Raw genomic sequence first — 26,421 nt, forward strand, 5'->3', positions numbered from 1 at the left:
TTGGTTAAAATGCCAGAATTGTTTCCCTTCAAAGTAGTCTGAATATCTGATTTCTGTGAACCTCGGTGTTTGTCAGCAGCAAGGGCTCAGCAAACACTTTTGAGAGCTGATGAATCCTTCAGATGTTTTCCCCAGGAAAATTGATATACACACTCAAGCCGTTTTGGGTGAAATCTCAGGAAGTTCATGGAGCCCACGATGCTCCCGTGTTCCCTAATTTAATTGCCAAACTATGCCATGCCATCCAGTACAGTAGGCCCTGGACGCATGTGGCCATTTAAATTTTAACTAGTTCAAGTTATAAATTCCCTTCTCAGTCGCATGTGCCACTCATGTGGCTAGTGGCTACCACAATGGACAGTGCAGATCAAATCCTTTTACATCATGGCAGAAAGTTCTGGACAGCACTGGTAGACACTGTGGTCAGTTTATTTTATAAACCAGTACATTTTTTTAAAAGCCCATTTATTTTGGTCATCAAAGCCTAGCAAATTAGTCTGCATTTTAGTTACATGTATCATTGGGACTAAATCAGTTTCAGGCCAGGTTCTTTAGTAAGGGTCTGTTAGTTTGAAAGGCAACAGTTTATAACACCTCCTCCCTCTTCCCTTTTTTGGTTAAAATATACTTTTTGTAGTTCTTTGGATTGTGTTTTTAAAAATTCTTCTATGAATCTCTCCTACGATAGAAATTACTGGATAATTGGGAACGGCAGGAAAAGAATCCCATGCCCTGATGTCAAACTACTGTTTGTATCTTCTAGTTAACTGTCAGGAGTACTTCAGAGGTTGTTTCAAAGATGAACCAATAGAGTTATCAGCATTTTGCAAAGCTACAGTTGCTTTGCATTATCCTTTTATGGGCTCTGTTCATCTAGTTTCTTTCCCCTGTTATCCAGATAGTTTCTATGACATTTATCGTAAACTTTTTTTTTTAACTTCTATGACTTAGGTTATGTTAAGTTACTCGGGCTTGCATTTGTCTGCTTGATTTCATTTTGTTTCCATTCTTTCCATCTTTTGTCTCTGTAGTCGCTAACTTACTTATTAACATCAGCCAAAAGAGAAATTGAACTAATGTCAGAAGAGCTGAGGGGTCTGAAATCAGAGAAGCAGCTTCTTGCCCAGGAGGGGAATGCTTTAAAGTTAGAAAAAGGTTCACTTCTGTCCAAACTTGTAGAGTTGGAGGCCAAAATAACTTTACTTCAGGAGGACCAACAGAAGCTCTGGTCAGTAAATGAAACCCTTAATTTAGAAAAGGAGAAAGTCTGGGAAGAAAAGCAAGACGCTGAAAAGCTTTATCAGCAAGAACAACTCGATAGAGCAGCTTTGGCTGTGGAGAGAGAGAAATTACTAAAAGAGATCAATATCGCGCAGGAGGAACTCTTGAAGATAAATACGGAAAACGAGTCTTTGCAGGCTTCTGAAGCAAGCTTGCAGGCACTCGCAGAGGAACTGCAGTTCAGCAAAGATATTCTAATGGCCGAGTCTCAGAAGTATCGGGAAGAAAAAGATCACCTGGAGAATCGTATCAAGAAGCTGGTCACTGAAAACCTCGCATTGGCTAAAGATAAAGATGAAATTATTCAGAAGCTTCAGAGCTCCTATGAGGAGCTGGTCAAAGATCAGAAGAGCTTGGTGCAGGAGATCGAGGATCTCACAATAGAGAAAAAGTCAACTTTGGAGAAACAATCAGGTCTTGACAACATGTGTATAGCCCTAAAGGTCGAAAGAGATCGTCTTCTTCAGAGCAGCAAAGACCTGCAGTTCGAGAAGGACATGCTGCTTCAAGATCAGGAAAAGCTGAACACCAGTCTGGAGACTGCCCTTCAGGTCAAACATCTGCTCAGCACGGAAGCCGGTGAGCTCCGCACACAGCTGGAGGAGGCCAGCAAGGCACTGAGGAAGGCTGAGCTGGAGATTCTGCAACTGCAGGCCACGAACACAAGCCTCACAAACCTGCTGGAAGAAATTAAGACCAGCCGGGAGATCACAGACTCTGAGTGCATCCAGCTTCTGCACGAAAAAGAGACCTTAACCTCTTCCGAGAGAAGGCTCTTGGCCGAGAAAGAAGAACTGCTAAATGAAAATAGGCTCATCACTGAAAAACTCAGCAAATACTCGGAAGAGTCTGCCCACATCGAGATGAACCTGAATGAGAAGATCACATACCTCACTTCTGAGAAGGAGCTGGTTTGTCAGAAAATCACTAAGCTCAAAAAGCAGCAGGATAACCTCTTGAAAGAAAAATCGGTACTGGAGATGCGGAATGGGGATTTACTGGTAGAAAGAGAGAACTCCATGAAGGCCATGGAAGACCTTAAAAAGAAATATGATCAAGAGTCAGCCAACAGAAGAATCGTTGTGCACGAGAAGATGAAACTGCTCAGCAATCTCGATGCTCTGAAGAAAGAGCTTCAAGAGAGAGAAAAGGAAAACCAAGAGCTCACAGCCACCAAGTGTGATCTCTCTCTGATGCTAAAAGAGGCCCAAAACGCCAAAAAGATGCTAGAAAAAGAACACACTGACGTATTGCAAGCCAAGGAGAGTTTAAATGCTGAACTCAAGGCCTGCTGTTCTGAAAAGAACATCTTGTTAAGGGACGGGTTGAATCTGCAAGAAGAATGTCAGAAGTTAAACGAGAAGATTCACACAATGCAACAGTCCCTCGTGCTGGAGAAAGAAGCCAGGACGCAGGACAAAGAGTCGTCCTTGTACGAGAGCAACAAACTCCATGGGAAGGTGGCGCTCCTGGAACAGGAGGTGGAGAAGCTGAGAACCTGCACCCAGGAGCTCCAGTCTGAAAACTACACGCTTGTCCAAGATAAGACCAACTCGGAGCAGAAAGTGGCTGACATCATCAAGGAGAAGGAACTCCTGAGTGCAGAGACGGCGCGTTTGGCCACCAACATAGAGACTCTGAAGAGTGACTTTGCTGCCTTGTCCAAGTCCAAGTTGGAACTGCAGGAACTGCATGGCTACCTCACCAAGATGCTGGACGACCTGCAGCTGAACCACGAGGTGACCCTGGCTGAGCAGGCCAAGGCGACGCAGGACAACAGGAACCTCCTGGCCGAGAAAAGAGAGATGATGCTGAAAAAGGACGAGCTCCTGAAGGAGAAGGAGAAGCTGGCCGAAAGCTACTTCCACCTCCAGAAAGAGATCAGCCAGCTGGCCAAAACCAACAGCCACATCTCAGCCAACCTCCTGGAGTCTCAAAACGAAAACCGTATTTTGAGGAAAGACAAGAGCAAGCTCGCTCTAAAAATCAGAGAGCTCGAGACCCTGCAGTCCTTTACGGTAAAGTGGGAGGTTCAGGGATTGGGCCCCTGGCCTTCACCCTGTTCACTAACCCTGTAGTGGCTGAGGGAACGTGCCTTCATTTCCAAAGAAGGAAATGCACCCCATTTAACCACTTGGTCAGGTATCTCAAGCTGTTTGTTACCACCTGAAAGGGCAAGTGTTCACCAAATGTCTAATTGCTGTCATCTCTCTCTATTAGAAAAGATTGCAAACTGTGAATAAAAAGGATAAATGTTTTTTAATTTAGGGAGATTTTTTTCTGAGAAAGGCAACCGTAGTTCTTAAAGGCTTAAGAACAATGATAAAATGGTCACATGTTAAAACTTAGCATCTTCTATGTGGCTTTAATTGTTTAATAAATCTTCCCTCCAGCTACTGGGAAGGTGTAGAGGCAGAATTCTCAGAAGCTGGATTAGATCACATGAAATTGTGATCTAATGCCTTAAAAGATTTTAATTCACTTCTGTGATTTTATTTTCAATACTGTATCAACTAAGGATTTGTTTCCATGTGTATATTATCTTTTTTATTCACAGCCATGCTTGTATTCATTGCCTACAGCTTCTCATAGACTTGGTCATTCAGTGCTTCTCATTAAACACTTGAGCCTTAAACACTGTAACCGCCCAAATAATTTCCATTTTTGTTTGAAAAGTTCCAACTGAGATTCCATATTTCAATCTCTCAACTATGATTAAGAGAAAAAATTTGGCCACAGAAGGATGTAAGGCTTTCTTATCAGTGAACATTTCTCTCAAACAGAAGTCAGAGTGATGAGCACCATTGTCAGTAGAATTCAGAACTTAGAAGGCGCAGGTTTATAGGGATCTGAAAATACATAAATTGCATATTTGAGTTTGGCTTGTTGAAAAATGGCACAGAAAGTGTCTATAACTTTGTTCTGCTTGTTCGTCTTGGTCTGTCTGTCTTGGCATGGGGTTGGTTACCAGCTCACCATCTCTGTGTGATTCCCTTCACCACACAGATCCTGAGCCTCGTGGCCTGAGCGTTAGTCACCCCCTCCCAGGTTGATACGGGGTGCTCTCATTTCTCACACTGCTTTCTCACACTTAGGCTGCTCAAACCGCTGAAGATGCCATGCAGATAATGGAACAGATGACCAAAGAGAAGACTGAAACACTGGCCTCCTTGGAAGATTCCAAGCAAACAAATGAAAAACTGCAGAATGAAGTAATCAGATTTAAATGGCTTTTTGTACAAAGGACAGCCTATCGACTTCATGGAATTCTTGATGACTAACTCAGGATGGTTTATTTACTTATTTTTTTTGAAGTGTGGCCTTACACAGGTTTGATCTATGTTAGTGGAGTCACATGTACACCAGGATGATGATCCTATGAAATAAAGTGTATTACTTCATTACCTATTTAGTAAGATCAACCTTTAAAAAAGGAGGGGAAAACCCTGGTAGTGTGGGTTTCTGTGATAGTTTGTTTACTGATACAACTACTGAGAGGAGGTACCACTGGCATTCTCTAGCTTTTGTGTTTTTTATCTTAAATCACATGCATTTTTTTTTTTCCCAACTGCCTCCCAACTTTGAGCCACCGGATTCCATCCCTCAGCCCTGAGTTTGACATAGGCCTTTTTCTTGGCCTGTTTTGGTACTGCCTCCCCTTATATCTCATTTTGAATCAGTCACTTCTGGGTCTCAGACAGATTTGTGGCATCAGGGTAATTTTGATTCTGTCCAAAAGTAGCATCTCTCATCCTTGCACCTCTCTTTTGATTCCTGCCCGCCCTCCTCCCCACACCCCATACCAGCCCTTTCTTTCTTTGGAAAGCTGTTACGTAAATCCAAAGCAGATTGCTTCGCCGAAATAGTTATGTGAAGTTCTATAGAACTTCAGATGCTTTTTAAAGTGACAGTCAGGTGAGATGTTAAGAAGTTAAAGCCAGGGAAGATCCAGACAGGCACACTGAATAGCTGTCGTAAAGATCAGGCCTCCTCATGGGAAGCAGAGCAAGGAATGAAATCCATAATGGCATAAACATTTTGAAATAATTAGACGGGAAATAAAGCTTGACGTAGAAAAGAGTACATTTATGATTGAATTGACGGTCCTAAGAGAACAAGACTTAAGCTGAAAACATAAAAGCATTAAAAATTTTAGATGGTAATCGATTGGAAGCTAAAGTAAATAAGATTTTAAGGAATGTCCCTAACCTTTGAAAGTAGATTCAGGGAGAATCCCTTGTTTCCATAACTTACCCCTTGGTGTCTCGCTACAGCCAGAATACAGACTGGATGAATCACTTTCTGGTCCCACTAAACATTCCGTGAATCTGGAATGTTAGGGAGCATTAAAAGGAAGATGGTGGTGTTAAAATTTGCAGGACACTTTCCAGGGCTCCTGACTTCCAGGGCTCCTGACCGGTAGCATGTGGTAGGACAGAATGACCTCTGGCTGAAGGAGATAACGATACGAGTCCTAGAAAGCCAGCATGGCACCAGGAGTGCACACTGTATGATGGGTCATCCATGACAAGCTCCCCGTCCTTGGGGGCTGCGCACCTAGAACTCCAGCCACCTGCCAGAGCCTGAGGTTGGTCATGTCCCCACTGATTCCAGTAATGTGTCTGCTTTTCCCACCAGAGGCCAGGCCGTAGGCTGGCCACATCCCACGTGGGCAGGTGATGGGACTGAATGTGAGTAAGTGCTTTTCAGTCTCGCTATGTGGTCTTTCCCTTTTCAGACTGAAGTTCAGGTGAATAATTAAATTTTTCCCATTTACAAATACCCCAGGAATTTTTATAATGAGGATTATATAAATTGAAATTTGGCACTGACATTGAAAAATATCATATCCTAAATTACTAGTCTTGTGGGAAGGAATGTGTTTTCATTACAAAAAATTAGTCCTTCATGTCATGTCTTTGCAATTTATTTCTAATGTTTTTATTTTCTAATGCATGTTTTAAGATGCATCGTACATGAGTAGCAAGCTCAGTGATAAATTTTAGGAATTGTATAAAAGTGAAAGAGACCTTTTGCTTTATGTTGCAATTTAGTTTGACCTTTTGGCCAGGCGTATAGGGAATGTCTGACTTAACCTATGGGGGAGGCTGCAGTTTATAATAGACCTGATCATTTGTAATCTCTTCACCCAGATGATCTTTTTATTTGTTTTTTTGCAAAGGATTTTAATTTTACCTGTCTAAAGCACATTTTCGTGAATGATTTGTCTATCCACTCATGTGACTGGAAAATGAAATAATTTCATTAAGTTTTTTTCTCTTGGTCTTTAAGTTGGATACACTTAAAGAAAACAACTTGAAAAATGTGGAAGAGCTGAACAAATCAAAAGAGCTTCTGACGGTAGAGAACCAAAAAATAGAAGAATTCAAGAAAGAAATGTAAGTTTACCTGTTATGAAAGAAATTATGGAACTTATTTAAAATTGCAAAAGTAGAAACAGTGCTAGTTACGTTTTTCAAGTACTTGACAAGTGTATATAAAGTCAAAGTAATAGTCTCCATCCTGCCCCCGCTAAATGCCATTGCAAACCTTGAGAATTCACCCCTATAACCACTGTGAAGTTGGAACTATAGCTCAGTTACAGGGTCAAAATGAAATATGGTGAGTGAGTTATAACACTTGGAATTCAAATGTGACTTGATAAAACCTTTTGCAAATACAAGGGGAATTAGAACTTTTTCAGGTAGTATGTTTATATATATGTGGAATCTAAAAAAATGGTAGATGAACCTATTTGCAAGGGCAGGAATAGAGACAGAATGGACACATGGACACAGAAGGAAGGGGAAGGTGGGACAAATCGGGACATTGGGACTGACTTATATTCACCACCACGTGTAAAGCAGACAGCTGGTGGGAGGCTGCTGTGTAGCACAGGGAGCTCAGCCTGGTGCTCTGTGATGGCCTAGGGGAGTGCGATGGGGGTGGGGCGGGAGGGAAGCTCAAAAGGAAGGGATATATGTATAGATCATATATATGATTCACGTTGTAGTACAGCAGAAACTAATACAACATTATAAAGCAACTATACCCCAATAATAACATTTAAAAAAAATAGTATGCTTATGTGGCAGGTAATCTCAACATTAGGAAACATCAGACCTTCTATTAATTAATCCCTTAAAATACTTTCAATAGGGGGTGGGGGAAAGCATGCACTTTGAAGAGTATCAAATAGTCTTGATTTTAAGAGTAATCTAATCTTCTGGTGTGGACATTAAATGAGCAGAACTTTGAAAGCCTTTTTCTAATCTGAGTTTACTCATCAGTCTGCTGCCTATATTTTAGGCAGACAGGCTGCCTGTGTTTCCTTTGTCAATACCGCCTTTTGAGTTTGGTTCTTATAACCGCTGCAGATGGTTATTTATCTGGCACTGTAAGTGGTAGTTACAGAGTAGATTTCATTTTGCTTATCTGTTCTGAGAACTACTCAGTATCAACTGTGTGAACCGAACATTTAAAGCCAGTTAATCTGGTGAACATTTGAGGAAGGCCCTTCTGCTAGGTACAGTTAAGCTAGGAAGGATCCAAAAATGAATTGTATGTGGACTCTGCCCTTCAAGGGTTTGCATTTATTTCCAGTTCTGCTCAAACACATAGATGAGATTCAAACAGAAACAAAAGCATCAATTCCAAACTCCTCTTCCCAAGTTGGCATCCTCAATACTGCTTGTTGATCAAGCTTGGGTTAGATTAGTATATTATCTGTAGTTCTTCTTTGAGTTCCTAAAATCCTCCTAGAAGAGGTCTTCTCTGGGCTACTTACCTGGGATGGACAGCTCACAACGCTGACGATGGATCCTTTCGTCAGTCTTCGTTTTAGTGATATTGCTCTAGACGGTATTTAAACAGCTCCCAACAGTTCCATTTACACCTATGTATATGTGTAGAGTTGTGGTGGTGGCCTCCAGGAGAGGCTTGACTCTCCTGGTCTGCCAAGGCTAAACAGCGTAAATAGAAACAGCCATTGCTTTTTCTATGATGGGGAAAAAAATTCGAAGCTGTTCAGAGAGGGGAGGTTCAGCTACAGTTAGGGATCTCCCCTGACCCCGTGACACAGTAGCCCTGCCGGCCTGGGGGTCTGGAGCACTACATTGACTTCAGTTCATCTGTGTCACACAGGCATCTGGTGAGGGAGGATCTGAGCATCGGGAGAAGATTCCCTCACCAACCTCCCCGTGCCATAATCCCACCTCTGAGCTCCCTGGGCCGTACTAGGTAATGGAGGGGCAGGGCCAGAGCGGACGTATCACAGCCCCGGGGAGTCAGATAAAATCCCCTGTCCTGCAGCACCCTGCAGGAGCCTCCTGTAAGGGTCGTCATACTGGTCTAGATTTATGTGTCCCCGTCCTCACTCAAGTCTTTCTGTTCTGTCTCCACCCCTAGTCAGCATGGGGTGGTCTCACTTCTGCCAAGAGAGAAGCTCACTCTGTGTGCCCTTGTTGAAAGACCCCGTTGAATAACAAAAGCTGAGCCCGCGCCTGTAGGCCCACGGGAGCAAAAACCCATGAGCCGTACTGCCGCCCACCTCACCTGGGCCTGCCTTCCTCGCAGGGCTGGGTTCCCGCATCTCCCTTCCCCGAGGGGAGTAGTTCATGCAAGGAGGAGCTGCTACTGCCAGTCTGCCATTTTTCCTGGCTCCCCACGGCTACAAGAACCTTGCCCCGTGTCAGTAGCTTGGCACAGCATGGCCCAGACTCAGAGCAGGACACAGGGGCAGCGGGAGACACAGCAGTGACGTTCGTGAGAAGCCGCGGGAGGGAGGTGTGAGGAGTGGGTTGAAAGCGCCCCCCCAAAACACACCCCCAGTGACTCATTGTTCCCTGCCTGAGCCTTGGCCACATTTCAGGGACCAGCTGATATAAATGTACTGTGTCATGAGAACAGTGCTGCTCAAAAAGAGACCCGCAGTCATTTTACTGTGCTCTGAGCTAGAGGAGGAGCAGCTCTTTGAGTTTTGTGGTTTACCACATACCCGGGATCTTCATGGGCGCTGGAGCTTTTCAGGTGTTTCTCATTGCCTGCCAGGACTGGCGTTCCTGGAGGAAAAGGGACACCTCTGCAAACCCAGGAGTTCTAATGGGAACCAGCCATAGGAATCTTGCCCTTGGCCCTGGAAACTCAGCCAGCCCTGGCAACTAAACGTCCCTTTTCCTCTATGCCATTTCCTAAACTGGTTTTAGGAAAACTCTTGATTTTGGCTAGCCAGGTCCTATTTTTAGTTGGAAAGAGAACAAAATTGTGTATCTCTGGTGTGTAGTTTTTGACTCTGAAGGAAAATGATATAAGCAATCTAATTTTTGCCTTTAATTACTCACCTGGCTCAGTCGTAAAACTAGAATATACTAGGACTTCCCTGGTGGTCTAGTGGCTAAGACTAGGCCCTCAATGCATGGGGCCCAGGTTCAATTCCTAGTCAAGGAACTAAATCCTACATGCCACAACTAAGACCTGGTATAACCAAATAAATAAATATTTTTTAAAAGTAGAATATGTTTAGCATGGTAATTATTAAATTTATGATAGATTCCTCAGTAGAATGTTTGCAAGTCAATATCAGCAGTGTTTATTTTGCATCTCAGTTTTAAAATCGTGAGTCTTCTTTTGTTTTACAAGATGTCGTTATATACATAGGGAAGAAAAAGCAGCTTATAAAATTGTGAGAAATATATTTGTAGGTATTTTCAGAATTATTCCTTAGAGTACGTCCAGGAGGTGGGCTGTTGGAGCGTCCTCTATCTATGAAATGTACATATCTCTCCTCTGGCCTAAAGAAAAGTTGAAAGATGTCTATGTTCAGACCACAACTGAGGTCTGTCTGCCAGTTCTACCTCTAGCTCTCTTGATTCTACAACTTACTTGGGGCAAATCTTTTCACTTCCCTGAGCTTGAATTTTGTCATCTTTAAAATATAAATAACAACATGAGCCTCCTTGGGCTTTGGGGATTAAATGAGAAAATGTACATGAAATCATACTGTAGATTTTAAAACATTGAACATATATCATTTGTATAAATCTTAGGGCATCTTGATATTTCCTGACTCCTTGTTTTAATTTTCCTTACTGGGGGCTCTTAATGGAAACCAAGGTTTTAAAATTTTTTTAAGGATGAAAATGTGTAAGAGAGAAAGAACAGGATCAAGAACTTACCACTGACAGGCCACACAAATGCTGAGCCCAAATAGCTCCTAATGAAGGTTGTGATCACTTGGGAATAAAAGGTTTGGCTTATGATGATTTCATCATAAGTAAAATCCTCTAATTTATCAAGAATTGATAGACTTTAGCCAGAAGATAAACTTTACTTGTAGTGTGTGTTTGTGTATGTATGTGTGTGTTGATCCATAATTGAAATCAAGCCTCCCAGCTTTTGAGTCTAAAATTCCTTCTTAGTTTTTCTTCACTTGCTAAATAAACATCTCTATCAAATGCCAATTTTAATATGCCAAGAGAATTTTCGTGTTGACATATTCCCCTATATCTTCACAAGGTTAGCCCTATAGGTATGTTATAGGTACATGGAGAGTTAAAAATCAAGAAAACTGCAGGTACCAAATACTGCCACCCATTAGACAACTGAGGTTAAAAATAGACGTGTTCATGCATCAGCAGATGGAATCATACCCAGATGACTTGATTCAGAATTCAGCCACGTTATGACAGCTCACTAAATGGAGTGTGGCCAGCCCAGACTTAAAATTCATAATTGCATCAAAACCACCTTCTATGGTTTAAAACTAAAATCCAACAATCCAATAAACTATTTTGAATATCCACATGTAAAGGATAATTTGGGATATATATATTTTAGTCAAGCTTAATAATAGGAAGATGTTTAATACATGTGTTTACCCTGCTCACATTTTATATGCTGATATTCATAATATGTATGGTCAGCAAGCTGTATTTTTATTTGCTTCTTTTAATTACAAGTCAACAGTATGGAAAGAATATAATCAAAATTAAACACTTGTTCTGTAATTAGAAAACTGCATTTCCTTTGGGCATTTCACCTTTAGTCATCCTGAAAATATACCCAGATTCACGGCAACACTTGATTCTGACAAATGCTAGCAAATGGAACTATCAGCTTTACATTTCTTCCTAAAAAAAAAAGATTACAGATTTGTACAGTTAGAGCAGAATACTGTGGCAATGATGGAAATCACTATCAATGTAGTGTATTTAATTTTCTGAGGGAAACAAAGGGAATACCGGCCATTTCATCTGTCATTTATTTTAGAGAGTAACATTGCTTTTTTGTGTGGGGAGTATTTAGAAGTGGGGTAAGTGTGGGTGGTGAGAGAGTAGATATAGTTGATTAGGTTTGGGGAAAAAAAAAAAGTAATAATTGCAGGCAGCAGTCCTCCCCCTGAGAGGTTAAAGCCGTTTGGCCCCTCCTGCAGGTAGACAATACTGCCTCCTGTTATTACAGATCCTATCAGGCACGTGACCCAGATATATTTTCCCCGGTGCAGTGGAGTTGGTTGTCTCCCACAGTTTCCTTGCCTGTCTTGTTTCTATGGTAACCCCACACTCGCTGTCCTTGCAGAGAAACCCTAAAGCAGGCAGCAGCTCAGAAGTCCCAGCAGCTCTCAGCGCTGCAAGAAGAGAACGTGAAACTTAACGAGGAGCTGGGGAGGAGCAGGGACGAAGTCACCAGTCACCAAAAGGTCAGTGGGCGTCCGTCGGGGTGGGCACCCCTGGCCCTGCCAGGCCAGCATCTGCTGCTGCCTTGGGCAGGGCTCGCGGAGGCTCCTCGGAGACTGTGCTTGATGTGGTTGGGTCATTCCAGTGGGATCTCAAGTCACCTGTGTTTTATGTCCCCTCATTTTCAAGCATGCTGCTATAGCACTTAGGTAGGAGTGAGCTGACAAGTCCTTTAAAAAAAAAAAAAAACACCGGGAACTTGCAAGCAAGGAGAAAATAAGATTTTTTATCAGATGATCTTATGGCAATGCATAAATGGAAAGGGACAGTATGTTTTGCCTCCTGCCTTGGTTTCAGTTTTGTTTTTTTTCTCTAAGATGTTTTTTTTCTTTCATCAAAATTGATTTTAAGAAGAAGGTTCCAAGAATACAGATTTGGTGTGAAGGTTGGAAGCTGTTTTTAAATAGAACTCTGCTTTTCTTTTAAGTAAAAAACAATGTTTAAACAGCTCCTAAGGGAACTGTGTATACCTGTGCACTGATGCATTGGTTTATGAAATGTGTGTTATACCTGGAATGAACTAGAAGCTAACCACAACCCACTTGTTTCCCTATTTAAATTATAAAGGTTTCTGATAAGCTCATTAAACAGTGAAGGAAAACTGATTTTAAAGAATGCCCTATTCTTTTTTTTTTTTTAATTCTTGAATCAAAATGCTAGACTGTTAGCCACATCTGGCCTCAGAGCAGAAACTCAAAAAAAAAAAAGACATTTTAAAGAGAATTTTACCACGTGGTCATTATTCTTTGCTTTGCATGTCAAGGGGAAATTTTTTTTCCCCAAGCATATTTTGCAAACATTATTTCTCATTTGGATGGAGTATTCTGGAGTAATTTGTACTGACTGTCCATCAATGTGGCGTCGTTTGTGGTGAAAGCACTCTTTGGAGAATTGATTTCAGACTTGTAAGTCTTCATTAGAGCTCTCCACAATGACCCTCCTTCGTGGGAGAAATGGCCCATCTCTCCAGACCCCAGGATGACAAGCGACGCTCTTGGTGACTATAGCTCACGCTCAGTGGCTCTTACCTTACTGTGAGACAGGCACAAATACCTGACAGCCGTCCTCCCGTGAGCCGGCCCTGTCATCACTCCATGTGTTAAAGAGGAAGCGGAAGCACCAGAAGGTAGTCACGTGCTCAGCCTCACTCAGCCGGTAGTGTTGGAGACGCGTGTCAGATTCTGATTTGGGTCAGGGAAAGAATCAGAGTGGGTTGACTTAAACGGGGTCACTGCAGTCTGCTTTGGTCAGTATGTGAGAGAGTGGGGTTCATGAAAAACAGAAGCCCTTGGACCAGACGAGGTTCTTTTCTTCCTGGCTCAAACCAGTGTGTGAAACACTGGGCACTTCTGACATCAGCGTGTCTGTAAGGACTCGCAAGGGAAGGATCTCAGCCAAGTGCTGAGTCTGTCTGTCTCCTTTTATCTCATCTCACGGAACATCTTTGGTGGAGAGCGTGGATCCCACTAGTGGGAGGAACACACAGAGGTCAGCTTCTTGTCTTATGTTGTGACCTTGACTGGATCGTTGATTACATTTCTCTTGTCTGTCACTCAGAACCGGCAAGACTTAGGAGTGATGCCTCACGGTTCCTCAGGCAGGGGTTTTCAGGGCTCCTCTCCATCCGCCAGCTCTTCCTCTTTTGCCTTGGGATTCAAATTTACCTTCCTTTTGAAAAGGTTTTGTGACTAGAAATTTGAAACGCGGAGACTTTGAAGAGTATTAGGAAACAGCACCTGCAAGCAGCAGCTAGGGCAGTGGCTTCCGTTTAAACAGGGGGTGGTTTTGTCCTTTGAGTTTTACTCTGGAGAGAGAAGCAGGCGGCTGGGAACCAAACCACGATAGGCTGTGACATGAGAGAATGTCCATGGTGAGCACCAAGGAAGACCGCAGATAACGCTTCACTTGACGTGTGTACGTCTCAAAAGAGTGGAGAGAATCTCCCCATTGAAAGTAACTTAGGCTAAAGAAGATTGATTCATTCATCGGCTCTTATTACTCTTACTACATAATCTCCAAGAGTCCAGAGATCTAGACTCCAAGCAGTCTACACAAGCCGTTTACTTGTGTAAAATCACGAATTTCCACTTTGTTGCTTGCTATGGTTGAGCCAAACTATCCATAAGCTTTGTTCAGAAATATACTACAGAGTTGGGCAGAAACCCTATTTCAGAAAAAGAGCTGAAGCGGAGGGGGGACTTCCCTGGTGGGCAGTGGTTAAGATTCCATGCTCCCAATGCAGGGGGCCTGGGTTCAATCCCTGGTCAGGGAACTAGATCCTGCATGCGGCAACTGACACCTAGTGCAGCCAAATAAATTAAAAAAAAAAAAAAGAATTTTAATTGTAGTGCTGTAGAAATATCCAGTGTTTCATGCTAAAGTGAAGACAGTAAAGACTGAATGTGGGACAGATAAACACTGACCTGGACCTGAGTTCCTTCCTGTTCTCTTTGCTCAGCGGCGCAAAAGTTCGCTGACTGTGTTTCAATCGCTGAGCAGATTGTTCTGCCGTTGTTTCATAGAATCATCATACCTGCAATAGTGAGGTTACATTATAGGAAGGAAGCTGAGGCTCAAACATGAAGCACTTCACCAAGGACACACAGCCAGGCAGCGGAGGAGCCAAGATCAGAACTCATGCCTGACTAACTCGTAAGTCTGTTGGCCTGCTACTATCCTTTGCTGAGAATAAAACTTATTTCTCTGTACTTCATCATTAAGTGTTAAGATTAAAAGAAAAAAAGAAAAACCCTCTGAACCAGGAATGGAGTAGGTGGGGTCAAATAGTACTATAAAAATGCACTTTCAATCCTACCATTACTTTTTTTTTCTGCCTCAAATACGTATTTTGCTTAGAAAACCCAAGGGATCCCAGAATCTGTTCTACATCTTAAGGCTCTCACTGGGAATATTGGCCAAGGGTTTTGATTTCCTCAAGAAGCCTTTTGTGAAGAGAACTATTTCATTTCCTGTGTGTTATTTGCAAGTGAGATGATTTGTTGCAATAAAGGAATCCCTGTGTCCCTGTGACTGGTTTTGTAGAATGTCCTCTCCTTTTATCGTCTTAAAAGCTGATGTAGGAAGCTCTGAAATAACGAGGGCTAACAGAGAGCAGGACTGGCTGATGGAAGGTAGAGAGACGATCCACTCTGTGCTTCATTAGAACCCACATCTGCCTTGATTGACACGTGGGTGCCATGTTCCCCCCGGAAGAAGTGTTGGAACGGTTGGCAGGCTCACCTGCTCTGGCTCGTAGCCCTCGAGAACCCAGCTGACCAAGCCAGACGCTGAACCCACACGTGCGCATTCTTTGTGGTCTGCTCCATCAGATATTGTCCCTTACAGTGAAAAATGGGTCTCTTAAGTCCCCTTTCTCAAGCAGGATTTTCATTTTAAGAGGGGAGGGGAGTGATAACCAAGATCAGTTAGGGTTGTGAGAGGCGGAAGTGTTGGCGTTAGCTGGCATCACCTGTAACAGAAATCCTTACAAAATGTTACAGAGTGCCTCCTCTTTTCAAAGAGGCTATGTTAGATTGGACATATGGAATTGCTATTGTTTTGCAATTTCATATGACTCAACCAACTAGATAACGTAATTTACCCTTTCTCATGACGGACGGTTTTGAGGATTGTCAGTATAATTGCTGTGGACGGTTTGCGCTCACATTGTTTCCCGCCTGATGGCCGACTGGTTTTGTGCTGCTTCAGGTTTTGGGTGTGTGCACGTGTTCAAATATACACTGCATAAATGTACTGTTTTAACCAATTTACAGCGTGCAACTCCGTTGCACTTAGGTCATTTACAGCGCTGTGTGACCATCACCCCTATCTAGAACATCATCACCAGCCCCCCCACAAAGAAAACTCCAGTAAGCAGCCACTCCCCATTCCTCCATCCTCCCAGCCCTGCCAACCACTAATCCATTTTTAATCCCTGCATATTTGCTTATTCTCTACATTTCACATAAGTGGCAATAGACAGTACGTGTCCATTTGCATCTGGCTTTTCATAGCATATTGAGGCGCATCCATGCTGTAGCCTGTGTCAGGATTTCATTTCTTTCCGTGGCCGAGTTGTATTTTACCGAAGGGATAGGCCGCATTTTGCTTGTCTGCTTCAGGTGTCTTAGGCTCCTCCACCGTTCAGACTGCCTCGCATCCCTCCTGAAGCCTCCATCCGTGACAGGAGCTGCTACCTCTCATCGCCCCTTCGGGTCTTCTGAGGGTTGGGAAAGCCTCCTTGTTTTCCTAAAAGCAGTGCTCAGCCTAGCCACACTGTTGACACTCGCAGCCCTATCTTCTCCTCATCTTTACTTCCAAACTTTGAATAGTCTGCTTTGTGCCCTGTTTCTCACCTCCCCCTCTGCTTCCCCGCCCCCTCCAGTCTGCTTCCTGCCGTTCCCAGTGCACTCTGGCGTGAAGGATGGCTTCCCTGTGGTGTCTGCACATTTGCGTGGCTCCTTCCGCCCTCTGTGGACGTTCTGACTCTCCTCCTTCAGCTTCCTCCACACCGTTTGCTCATGTTTCTCTTGCCTCTCCCACCACACCGCATCACTTGCTATTTGTGTGTCTGCTTTTCCAGGTCTTCTTCCTCGTCCCCCACTCGGTGCACTTGGCCTCTCTGCTGGTCGTCACCTTTCCTCTCCAGGTGGCCGCTGCCTTCCCTGGTTTGGGTCACAATCTCCTTCTTGGCTCTCTGTGTGTGACACTCGGAACTCAGGCTCTCTCCCCACCTGGCGCTGAGACAGTAGGACTCCTAGAGCAAGACATGCAGGTTGAGTGAATGAAGGAGTGAACGGGTGATGAAATAAGTTCCTCATTTTCAGCCAGGCCCTTCAGTCCTTTTTTGCAGAATACGATGCAGAGACTGTGAGACTTGCCCCTTCCACTTCTCTCACACGAGTCCACTCACTTCCAGTCTCCTGACTTTGTTTCAGAGAGGTCGTGGTTGCCAAAATCCAACCGCAACATAAGCGGGCCATGCGCCCCATGTGGATGGTAGATTCGTACAGTGGATTCAGGCAGGGTCACGTGGTTTCAGGATTAAGAAAACCATGCAGTGCATTATTCTTTTCATAGAGAAAATACTAAAAATAATCCGAGTGATGTGAGTTCTTCTATAGAGGCAGTTACCTTAGGGAGTCACTTTCGGAATGTCTGATTTATCATTCCCAAACTGCACGTGTTTTCTCCCCCGGGAGGGCTGCAGAGACACTGAACTGTCACTATGGGAACAGTGCTGATTTTTTTCCCCCTGGTTATTCGCAAAATGAGGTCACAGTTGGCTTATGGAAACGAGACAGATATTAGATGACTCAGTCACGGTGTTTCATCAACAGTTCCTCCTCCCAGAGGATATGACAGATGCAGTAAACAAAAGACTAGGGGTTATCATCTCAATTGATCCATGAATAATCACCTGCCTTTTACATAAGCCTGCATTCCCAGACCTGAATGTTTAGAAAGGAAGCACTATTTTTAGCTCGTCATGTTTCATTTTGGAAAAGTAGTGATCATCAGCCATCAAATTTTAATCTGGGCTGAAGTGGGGGTGCTCATGGGCAAGTAGGGGGCGAGTGAAGGTTGATCCCAGAATCTCTCTCCCTCAATACCTAATGAAAGACACACACTTATTCAGCTATTAAAAGGGGCTCCAGGGGCTTCCCTGGTTAAGAAGCCACTTGCCAATACAAGGGACACGAGTTTGATCCCTGGTCTGAGAAGATCCCTCATGCGACAGGCTGACTAAGCCCGTAAGTGCCTAGAGCCCATGCTCCACAGCCAGAGAAAGCCCACAAGCAGCAGCAAAGACCCAGCTCAGCCATAAGTAAACAAACAAATTAAATAATTTTTTTAAATGATAAAGAATAAATAAATAACAAGAGCTCCAGGAAAATCCAGCAAAGCCAACCAGTTTCCTATTGTAAACGCTGAAATTGACAGTGGCCTGACTCTGTGTTCATAGTGGTAAGAGAAAGGAAAACAGATAGCAAAATTCCCAGAATTTCACTCTAACTCCCCTCACCCCCAGTTTGGAGAAAACTAGACTAAAGGGAGTAAGTAGGCAGCCAAGGAAAGAGCTTTGAGGCTAAGGAGCCCTCTGCTACCACTCAGGATTCTACCAGACCTGGAAGAAAGTGCTAGCTGTCATTTTCCACAGCTAGTCCAGCCAACAGAATGGCTTAAGTAAATGAGGGTTGGGTGGGAATGGGTGGGTTTCCCCCCCACCCCTACTTCAAATGATGATAAATGCACAGGTAGGTAGTACCAGTGGGTCCAGCCACTCCAGAACTTCCTCAGGGAAGCCTACCCTCCCTCTTGGCTCTGCTGCTGTCCTTAAGCATGGAGGTTTCATCTTCTCAATCTCAATGAGTCTTTTTTTTTTTTTTTTTCAATGACTTAAACATGCAGACCTTGCAGAACTTTCTGGAAGGAAGCAGGGGGAAGGCCAAGCAGAGGGCTCCTCTTCACGGCATTTATCTCTTCATTTGGAGACCCTCCAGATCTCTGTGATAGTGTCACCAGTTGCAGAGATGAGTCTGGATTCCTGCAGAAAGGGAAGGAAACACAGAGGAAATGAGAGTAGATGTTGAAAGAGCCAACTTATGATGCTGCTCAGTTGCTCAGTTGTGCCTGACTGTTTGCAACCCCTTGGACTATAGCCCACCAGGCTTCCCTGTCCTCTCCCAGAGCTTGCTCAAACTCATGTCCATTGAGTCAGTGATGCCACCCAACCATCTCATCCTCTATTGCCCCCTTTTCCTCCTGCCCTCAGTCTTTCCCAGCATCAGGGTCTTTTCCAATGAGTCAGCTCTTCACATCAGGTGGCCAAAGTATTGAAGCTTCAGCTTCAGCATCAGTCCTTCCAACTTGTAATACCTGCCAGGTAATAGAGTTACCTCTATCCCGACACACTGGGTGAGATGCAGGATCTAGAGGAGAAAGCTCAGAGAGAGACCTATAGCAGACTCTATTCATCACTTGAATTGCAGTCTCTCCATCCTTGCCCCGGGCCCTCTGACTACAGAAAGTACAGCCCACAGCACCCAATTTTCAGTTGTAGCTTGAACATGAAGATGAAAGGGCTCAGATAAAGTAGGAAGGACATAAAGGACAATTCATTGACATTACATGTGAGCAAATAGAAGGTCTAAGCAGAGCTGCCCATGGTAGGATGAGCAACTGAAAACATGCTGTACCAAAAGAGGAAAAAAGTAAAGAAAGGAACCTAGGAATCCAAAGAGTGATGGGGAATTCAGGCCATGAGAAAGCATTACCCAGAGTAAAATATGGCTGTGTGTTATATAAAAATTTAAATGATGTAGGGACTTTCCTGATGGTCCAGTGGCTAAGACTGGGCACTCCCCATGCAGGGGGCCAGGGTTTGATCCCTGGTCAGGGAACTAGATTCCCACATGCAACAACTAAATGTTCGCATGCCACCACTAAAGACCCTGCATGCTTCAACTAAGACCTGGTGCAGCCAAATAAATACATATTAAAAAAAACTTTAGTGATGTAAATAAAACAACTGTTTAAAGAGATAAAGATGAAATAATACAAGCTGAGTGGAGATAAGGAAGAGTTAAGGAAACAAACTGAGGACCAAAGCCATACAGTATCAGAACTGCTAAATATGTAGAAATAGACAGGGACCTAACAGGTGTTTCTGAAAATATACAGAGAATTCTTCAGGTCCCCAGGCAGAAAAAGCAGATTCCCTAAAAAAGAAAAAACAGCTGACTGCAGCTGCATTCAATGCCAGAAAAAAGGAAAAACAACGTACTACATTGTTTCCCAAGTTCTAATGGACAGAAAATATGATCACGAGCCTTGTATCCAGGCAGTTATTATTCAGGTAGGAAGACAGATGTTTCTGAACATGAAAGAACTTGGAAGCTGCAGCATCTGTGAGTCCTGCAAAGTAGCTACTTGCTGATAAAATTTAGCCAAGCAAGACTTGATTTAAAATACAGGACTTGGGACTTCCCAGGTGGTCCACTGGTTAACCTACTTTCCAATGCAGGGGATGTGGGTTCAATCCCTGGTTGGGGACCTAAGATCCTACATGTCATGCAGCCAAAACATTAAAGGGGAAAAAAAAACCAAACCAAAGACTTACTAGATCGAGGGAAGCTGGGCAAAGGGACTAGAGGTGAGTACTAAATCCAGGTAAATAGACAGCTAAGCTGACAGTTTAGGGAACTACAGATGAGGGAATAGAGTTGTGATTCCAACTTTTTATTTGGAAATCATTTTATGCTTTGTGGAAAGCTGTGAAAATAAAACACAGAATACCTAACCACAGTGCGATTGTCAAATTCAGGAAATGGAACACTGTTATCTAAGGTACAGGCCCTACTCCTGCTTCGGCAGTTGGTGGTGGTGTTCTTTATAGTTTTTGTGGGTTTTTTCTTTACCTGATTCAGGATCCAGTTGACTCGGGTCTCTTCAGTCATCTTTATCTGCAATGATTCTCTGCCTTTGTCTTTTATGACTAAATAAAAACAGGCCTGTACATATAAAATTTTTCATTTTGGTTTTCTCAAGTGTTTCCTCATGATGATATTTGGATCACTCATTTTTAGCAGAAAAATAGCATAAGTGATACCCATTATTGCTTTATCCCATTATTGGCGATGTCAGTTTTGATCATTTAGTGGAGGTAACGTCAAAATATTCGCAAGACAAAAAGAAAAAAGATCAAAGACAAAGGAGAAATAAGAAAAACATACAGAGAATATGACTAACAAAATGTGAGGTGGTAGACTTGAAAGCAAGTGGAAGTATGCAAACTTCCTCATCTTTTACATCAGGATGATGTTTGATATTATTTTCAATTAAAATTTGCTTAAATGTAAGAAAATGATATTAACATCTTAGGTTTTTTAAAAAAATATATATTCTACTTTAAAATTTTACAAAATAAATGTATAGTATAAACCTAGTAGGAGTTCTTAGAAACGAATATGTCTTGTGGTAAAGAACATTTTTCTAGGACTTCCACGGTGGTCCAGCGGTTAAAAGACTCCAAGCTCCCAGTGCAGAGGGTGGGGTTCAATCCCTGGTCTGGGAACTAGGATCCCCACGTGCCATGTGTCACAGCCACAACTTTTTTTTATTTTAAAAAAGGACATTTTTCTGCCCTCAATCATTTTTTATATTTACTTGCTTTTTTATTTCTTCTGTTAAATTCATATAAAGTTAAATTTGCTTTTTTCTCTCCTTTCTGTCCTTCTTCTGTATACAAAGAGAAATGTGTGTGTGTGTGTGTGTGTGTGTGTGGCAAGACAGCTAATATTAATTGTTTCTTCTCTGAAAGGGCTGTTCCCAGAAATTGCCAGATCCTCCTCTTCCTTTCCGAGCTCCCCCGCCACCTTAACCTTCTCCACTTCTGAGAGCAGGAGTCTGTCTGTGTGGGAGGCCAGACTAGAACTCTTCAGACGCTGGGGCTGGGGCCCTGACTTGCGCTGTCAAGGTAGAGCGGCTATTTTAGACCTCAGTACACTAGCTTAGAGAAGAGGCTGAAGTCGCCCACGCATGAACCACTTCCCTGGGGAAGTCAGTGATAATCGCAGCTACTGAGCGCTGGCTCCCTTGGACTAGCTGAGCAGAGAGTTCCTCCGAGGGGACCCAGGCTCCTCAGTGCCACTGCCACTCACACCCAAGCACAGCACCAGCTCACTGACTATCTGACACAGTTGTTCACGTGCCACATAGTTATCAAGTGCCTGCCATGTGCCCATGCGTGTGTGCTCAGTCGTGTCCGACTTTTGTGACCCCATGGACTGCAGCCCGCCAGGCTCCTCTGTCCATGGACTTCTTCAGGCAGGAGTACTGGTGTAGGTTGCCCTTTGCTTCTCTGGGGAATCTTCCCAATCCAGGGATCTAACCCACCTCTCCTGGACTGGGAGATGGATTCTTTAGCAACTGCGCCACCTGGGAAGTTATTGAATGCCTACTGTGTGCCTGCCAGTAACAAAACAGAACATTGCTTCTCCTCCTTGAGGCTGTGGTTTTTCCTGTGGTCATGTATGGATGTGAGAGGTGGACTGTGAAGAAGGCTGAGCGCCGAAGAATTGATGCCTTTGAACTGTGGTGTTGGAGAAGACCCTTGAGAGTCCCTTGGACTGCAAGGAGATCCAACCAGTCCATTCTAAAGGAGATCAGCCCTGGGTGTTCTTTGGAAGGAATGATGCTAAAGCTGAAACTCCAGTACTTTGGCCACCTCATGCGAAGAGTTGACTCATTGGAAAAGACTCTGATGCTGGGAGGGATTGGGGGCAAGAGGAGAAGGGGACGACAGAGGATGAGATGGCTGGATGGCATCACTGACTCGATGGACATGAGTCTGAGTGAACTCCAGGAATTGGTGATGGACAGGGAGGCCTGGCGTGCTGCGATTCATGGGGTCGCATAGAGTCAGTTGGACACGACTGAGCGACTGATCTGATCTGATCTGATCTAAAGGTTTTTAAAAAACATTTGTTTATTTATTTGGCTACACTGGGTCTTAGTTGCAGCACGAAGAATCTTTAGTTAAGGAATGCAAACTCTTAGTTGCGGCATGTGAGATCTAGTTCCCTGACCATGGATTGAACCCTGGCCCCTGTATTGGGATCCCGCAGTTTTAGCTACTGGACTACCAGGGAAGTCCCTCCAGGAAAATTTTTATTCAAGTAGCTTTTTGGGTTTTTTTGTTTGTTTGTTTGTTTTTTGAATCCTGAAAATTTATTATTTGGGAGAATTTCAGATATTGATCCTTTGTTTTAGAGCTTGTGATACTAATCAGAAAATACACATTTTGAAATGAAATTCAAAAGAAAAGAATAATTACATATAAGGCAAATTACAAAGTAGTTCGACTGGACCTGCAGAAGCAGAAGTGTGTGTCTTGATTCTGAACTTCAGCACATCCTTCACGTCACACAAGCTAGTATTTTCTTAAATGACAACATTTAAAACAAATTACTCACCATGTTTATCACATTATAGAACAGTTTTGTGGACAGATGAACTCTTTGAGGTTTTCTGATCCAGTGTTCCCTTCAATCGTGATCATTTGTATACTATTTTCCCTGCAACATTGTATTCTTAATAGTTTTCTGTAAAATAACCCTTCCTTTTATTTAACCTTTTATTACAAACAAGTTCAGTGATACTCCCAGATATCCAACTCCAAAGGCAATCAGCTCTTGGTCATTCTTTTTTTGGTAAAGTTTTTTTTATGATTTTTAAATTTAAAGAAATTTTAAAAATCTTTATTGAATCTTCGTTACAATATTGGCATCTGTTTTATGTTTTGGTTTTTTGGTCTTGAGGCATGTGGGATCTTAATTCCCTGACCAGGGATAGAACCGATGCCCCCTACATTGGAAGGTGAAGTCTTAACCAATGAACCACCAGGAAAGTCCCTGTTGGTCACTCTTGTTTCAGTTTTACTCTCATTGACCTTCTACTCTTTCATGGATTAATTTGAAGTAAATCCTAGACATACTATCATTTTATCTGTGAACAACTTAATACCTCTAAAAAATAAAATTATTCATTTCTTTTAAATTGTAATGTTATTTTACAATTAGAAATAATTGGACATGAGTTTGAGCAAGCTCCAGGAGTTGGTGATGGACAGGGAGGCCTGGCGTGCTACAGTCCATGGGGTCGCAAAGAGTCAGACACGACTGAGCTACTGAACTGAACTGTTTGTAACATGAAACAATACAAATACATACCATTTCAAAGTTACCATTCCTCCTATTGTTGTTTCATTGAGGCAACATTATAAATGGTTGAGTGTTTCTTTCCATAGTGCTCTTCATTTGTGTAACAGTCTCTCTCTATATAATAATAGTTTTTGTTTTTTACAAAACCTATATTGTATATATTACTCAAATTTGCCTGTTGTTGTTCAGTCGCTAAGTCGTGTCCTCTTTGTGACCCCATGGCACACCGGGCTTCCCTGTCCTTTATCTCCTGGAGTTTGCTCAAATTCGTGGCCATTGAGTCAGTGATGCCGTCCAATCATCTCATCCTCTGTTGCCCCCTTCTCCTCCTGCCCTTAATCTTTCCCAGCATCAGGGTCTTTTCCAGTGAGTCGGCTCTTTGCATCAGGTGGCCAAAGTATTGGAGCTTCAGCATCATTCCCACTGATGAATATTCAGGGTTGATTTCCTTTAGGATTGACTGGTTTGATCTTGCAGTCCAAGGGACTCTCAAGAGTCTTCTCCAGCACCACAGTTCGAAAGCATCAATTCTTCAGGCTCAGCCTTCTTTATGGTGCAACTCTCACATCCATACATGACTGCTGGAAAAACCATAGCTTTGACTATATGGACCTTTGTCGGCAAAGTGATGTCTCTGATTTTTAATGTACTGTCTAGGTTTGCCTCCCCCCACCCAAAGTTATATTTATTAAGATAAAATATACAAATTCACCTTTCATAGATACATGGTTCAGTGAGTTTGACATATATATACAGTCATATAATATACCCTTACAATCAAGATTTTCTTCTCCCCAAGAAGTTCTCTCATATTCTTTTTATAGTCAGTCACTTCCCAATTCCTAAACACCATTTCTCTCTTCTATGGTGCTATAGTTTTGCCTCTCTTTTGGGCTGGCAAAGAAGTTCATTTGTGTTATCAACCCGGTTCAGTCCCTGGTTGGGGAACTAAAATCCTGCAAGCTGATTGGTGCAGCCAAAAAACAAAAGTCAGGGTCACAAAAGACAAGGAAAGAATGAGGAACCAGCTGGACTAAAGGAATATGATTACTAAATGAAACTTGTTATCCTGGATTCGATCCTGGACCAGAAGAAGGAAAAAAAGAAAAAATACCCACCATTTCCGATGAAGAATTGGTACAGAACTTCCCTCGTGGTCCAGTGGTTAAGAATCCCCCCCTCCAATACAGGGAACAGGGGTTTGATCCCTGGTCTGGGATGATCTCACATGCCGAGGAGCAACTAAGCCTGTACACCACAACTACTGAGCCCACGAGCCCTAGAGCCCGTCCTCTGAACCTAGAGAAGCCACTGCAGTGAGAAACCCACATACCACGACAAAGAACTGCGATAAGAACCATTGTGATTTTCTTTAGGATTGACTGGTTTAATCTCCTTGCTGTCCAAGGGACTCTCAAGAGTCTTCTCCAGCACTGCCTTCACTATCTCCTGGAGTTTGCTCAAATTCATGGCCATTGAGTTTAATAATGCCAGCCAACCTGCCACAACTAGAGAAAGCCCACATGGCAACGATGACCCAGCGCAGCCAAAAAATAAATAACAGGCAGTACAATAAGTACCCTAAATTTCTGTTTCATGGAAATTCAGGCACAAGAACGTCATCCTCCAAGAAACAGGGAGAATCTCTGCATGCTGTTCTTTGCAGTGTTGAATGATTTTCCAAGTGTTTATTGATTGCTTGTATTTTCTCTGCTGGGGAACTAAAATCCTGCAAGCTGATTGGTGCAGCTTTGTTAATTTGTTAATTTTTTTCTTGTGTTTCAGTTTTTATAACTATAAAACAGTCTTCCTTGTTTTAAAAATAAATACAAACCACATACAAGGATGCAGAGAGAATGAGAGCCCCTCTTATCTCCATATCCCACTCTCCAGATGTTCTTCTCCCTCTCTCATTTCATTTTTTAAAGTTTGCCTCCCACTCTTTTTCCTTCCTTTTACTCTTTAAAAATTTCTAAATATTTCCGTGAAGTGAATTACTCATGCAGCAGAAGGATTTATCTTAATGGACTAGGAAAGGAACGTCTATAGTGGGAAAAAAACCTGTATGTTAACCTCTGTAGATTTCTTGATAGACTCATGTTCAAAACATGCATGTTTCTATTGAAGAATTTTTAAAGTATAAAGACCTTTATAGCAAAGCACATACATAACTGACACGTAATCAGAAATAAGACCACAACTACTTACTGTGAGTAGCAGCTTAAATTCTAGGAACCTAGAATCTTAAATTCTAGAATCCATAAATTCTTAAATAAATGAAAACCATTACAGAGTCTTTGCTGTTATCCTTTGATTAAAAAACAAACAAAAAAAAAGGACTTCCCTGGTGACCCAGTGGTAAAGAATCTGCCCTGCAATGCAGGGGACCTGGGTTTAATCCCTGATCTGGGAAGATTCCACATGCTGTGGGGCAAGTAAGCCCATGGCCACAAGACCCAGTACAGCCAAAAAAGAAATGATTTTTTTTAACTGTAAGAGTTTGTTCACCTTTTTGTGTTATTAACAGTGTGACTGTATTTGGCTAAACTCTGGTATAGTTTGGGAGTAGAGGTGTGTCTTCCCTCACAAGATTGACTAGCTGAATCTTTTGTTTTTTCATCCTTCATAGAAGAACAAAACGTTAGAACTAATGGGCCACTGGAAATTCTTTTGTAACTTTATTT

At 42.8% G+C, this 26,421-nt stretch overlaps 1 protein-coding gene across 12 annotated transcripts in view; it reads left to right on the forward strand.

Annotated features, from left to right (window-relative positions):
• Positions 1-26,421, forward strand: part of CLIP1 (CAP-Gly domain containing linker protein 1) — a 116,868-nt gene that overhangs the window by 77,710 nt on the left and 12,737 nt on the right. For 7 of the 12 annotated variants that reach the window (XM_061384705.1, XM_061384709.1, XM_061384708.1 and 4 more), the window contains 4 exons: positions 1,032-3,299; positions 4,377-4,493; positions 6,574-6,680; positions 11,857-11,977. In XM_061384705.1, coding sequence (XP_061240689.1) covers positions 1,032-3,299; positions 4,377-4,493; positions 6,574-6,680; positions 11,857-11,977 — 2,613 coding nt within the window. Of the gene's footprint in view, positions 1-1,031; positions 3,300-4,376; positions 4,494-6,573; positions 6,681-8,424; positions 9,310-11,856; positions 11,978-14,536; positions 14,667-26,421 lie in introns of those variants that run through there. The other 5 variants (XM_061384712.1, XM_061384713.1, XM_061384714.1 and 2 more) reach the window with 3 other exon arrangements.

The sequence above is a fragment of the Bos javanicus genome, chromosome 17 (assembly GCF_032452875.1).
Source record: "Bos javanicus breed banteng chromosome 17, ARS-OSU_banteng_1.0, whole genome shotgun sequence".
NCBI lineage: Eukaryota > Metazoa > Chordata > Mammalia > Artiodactyla > Bovidae > Bos > Bos javanicus.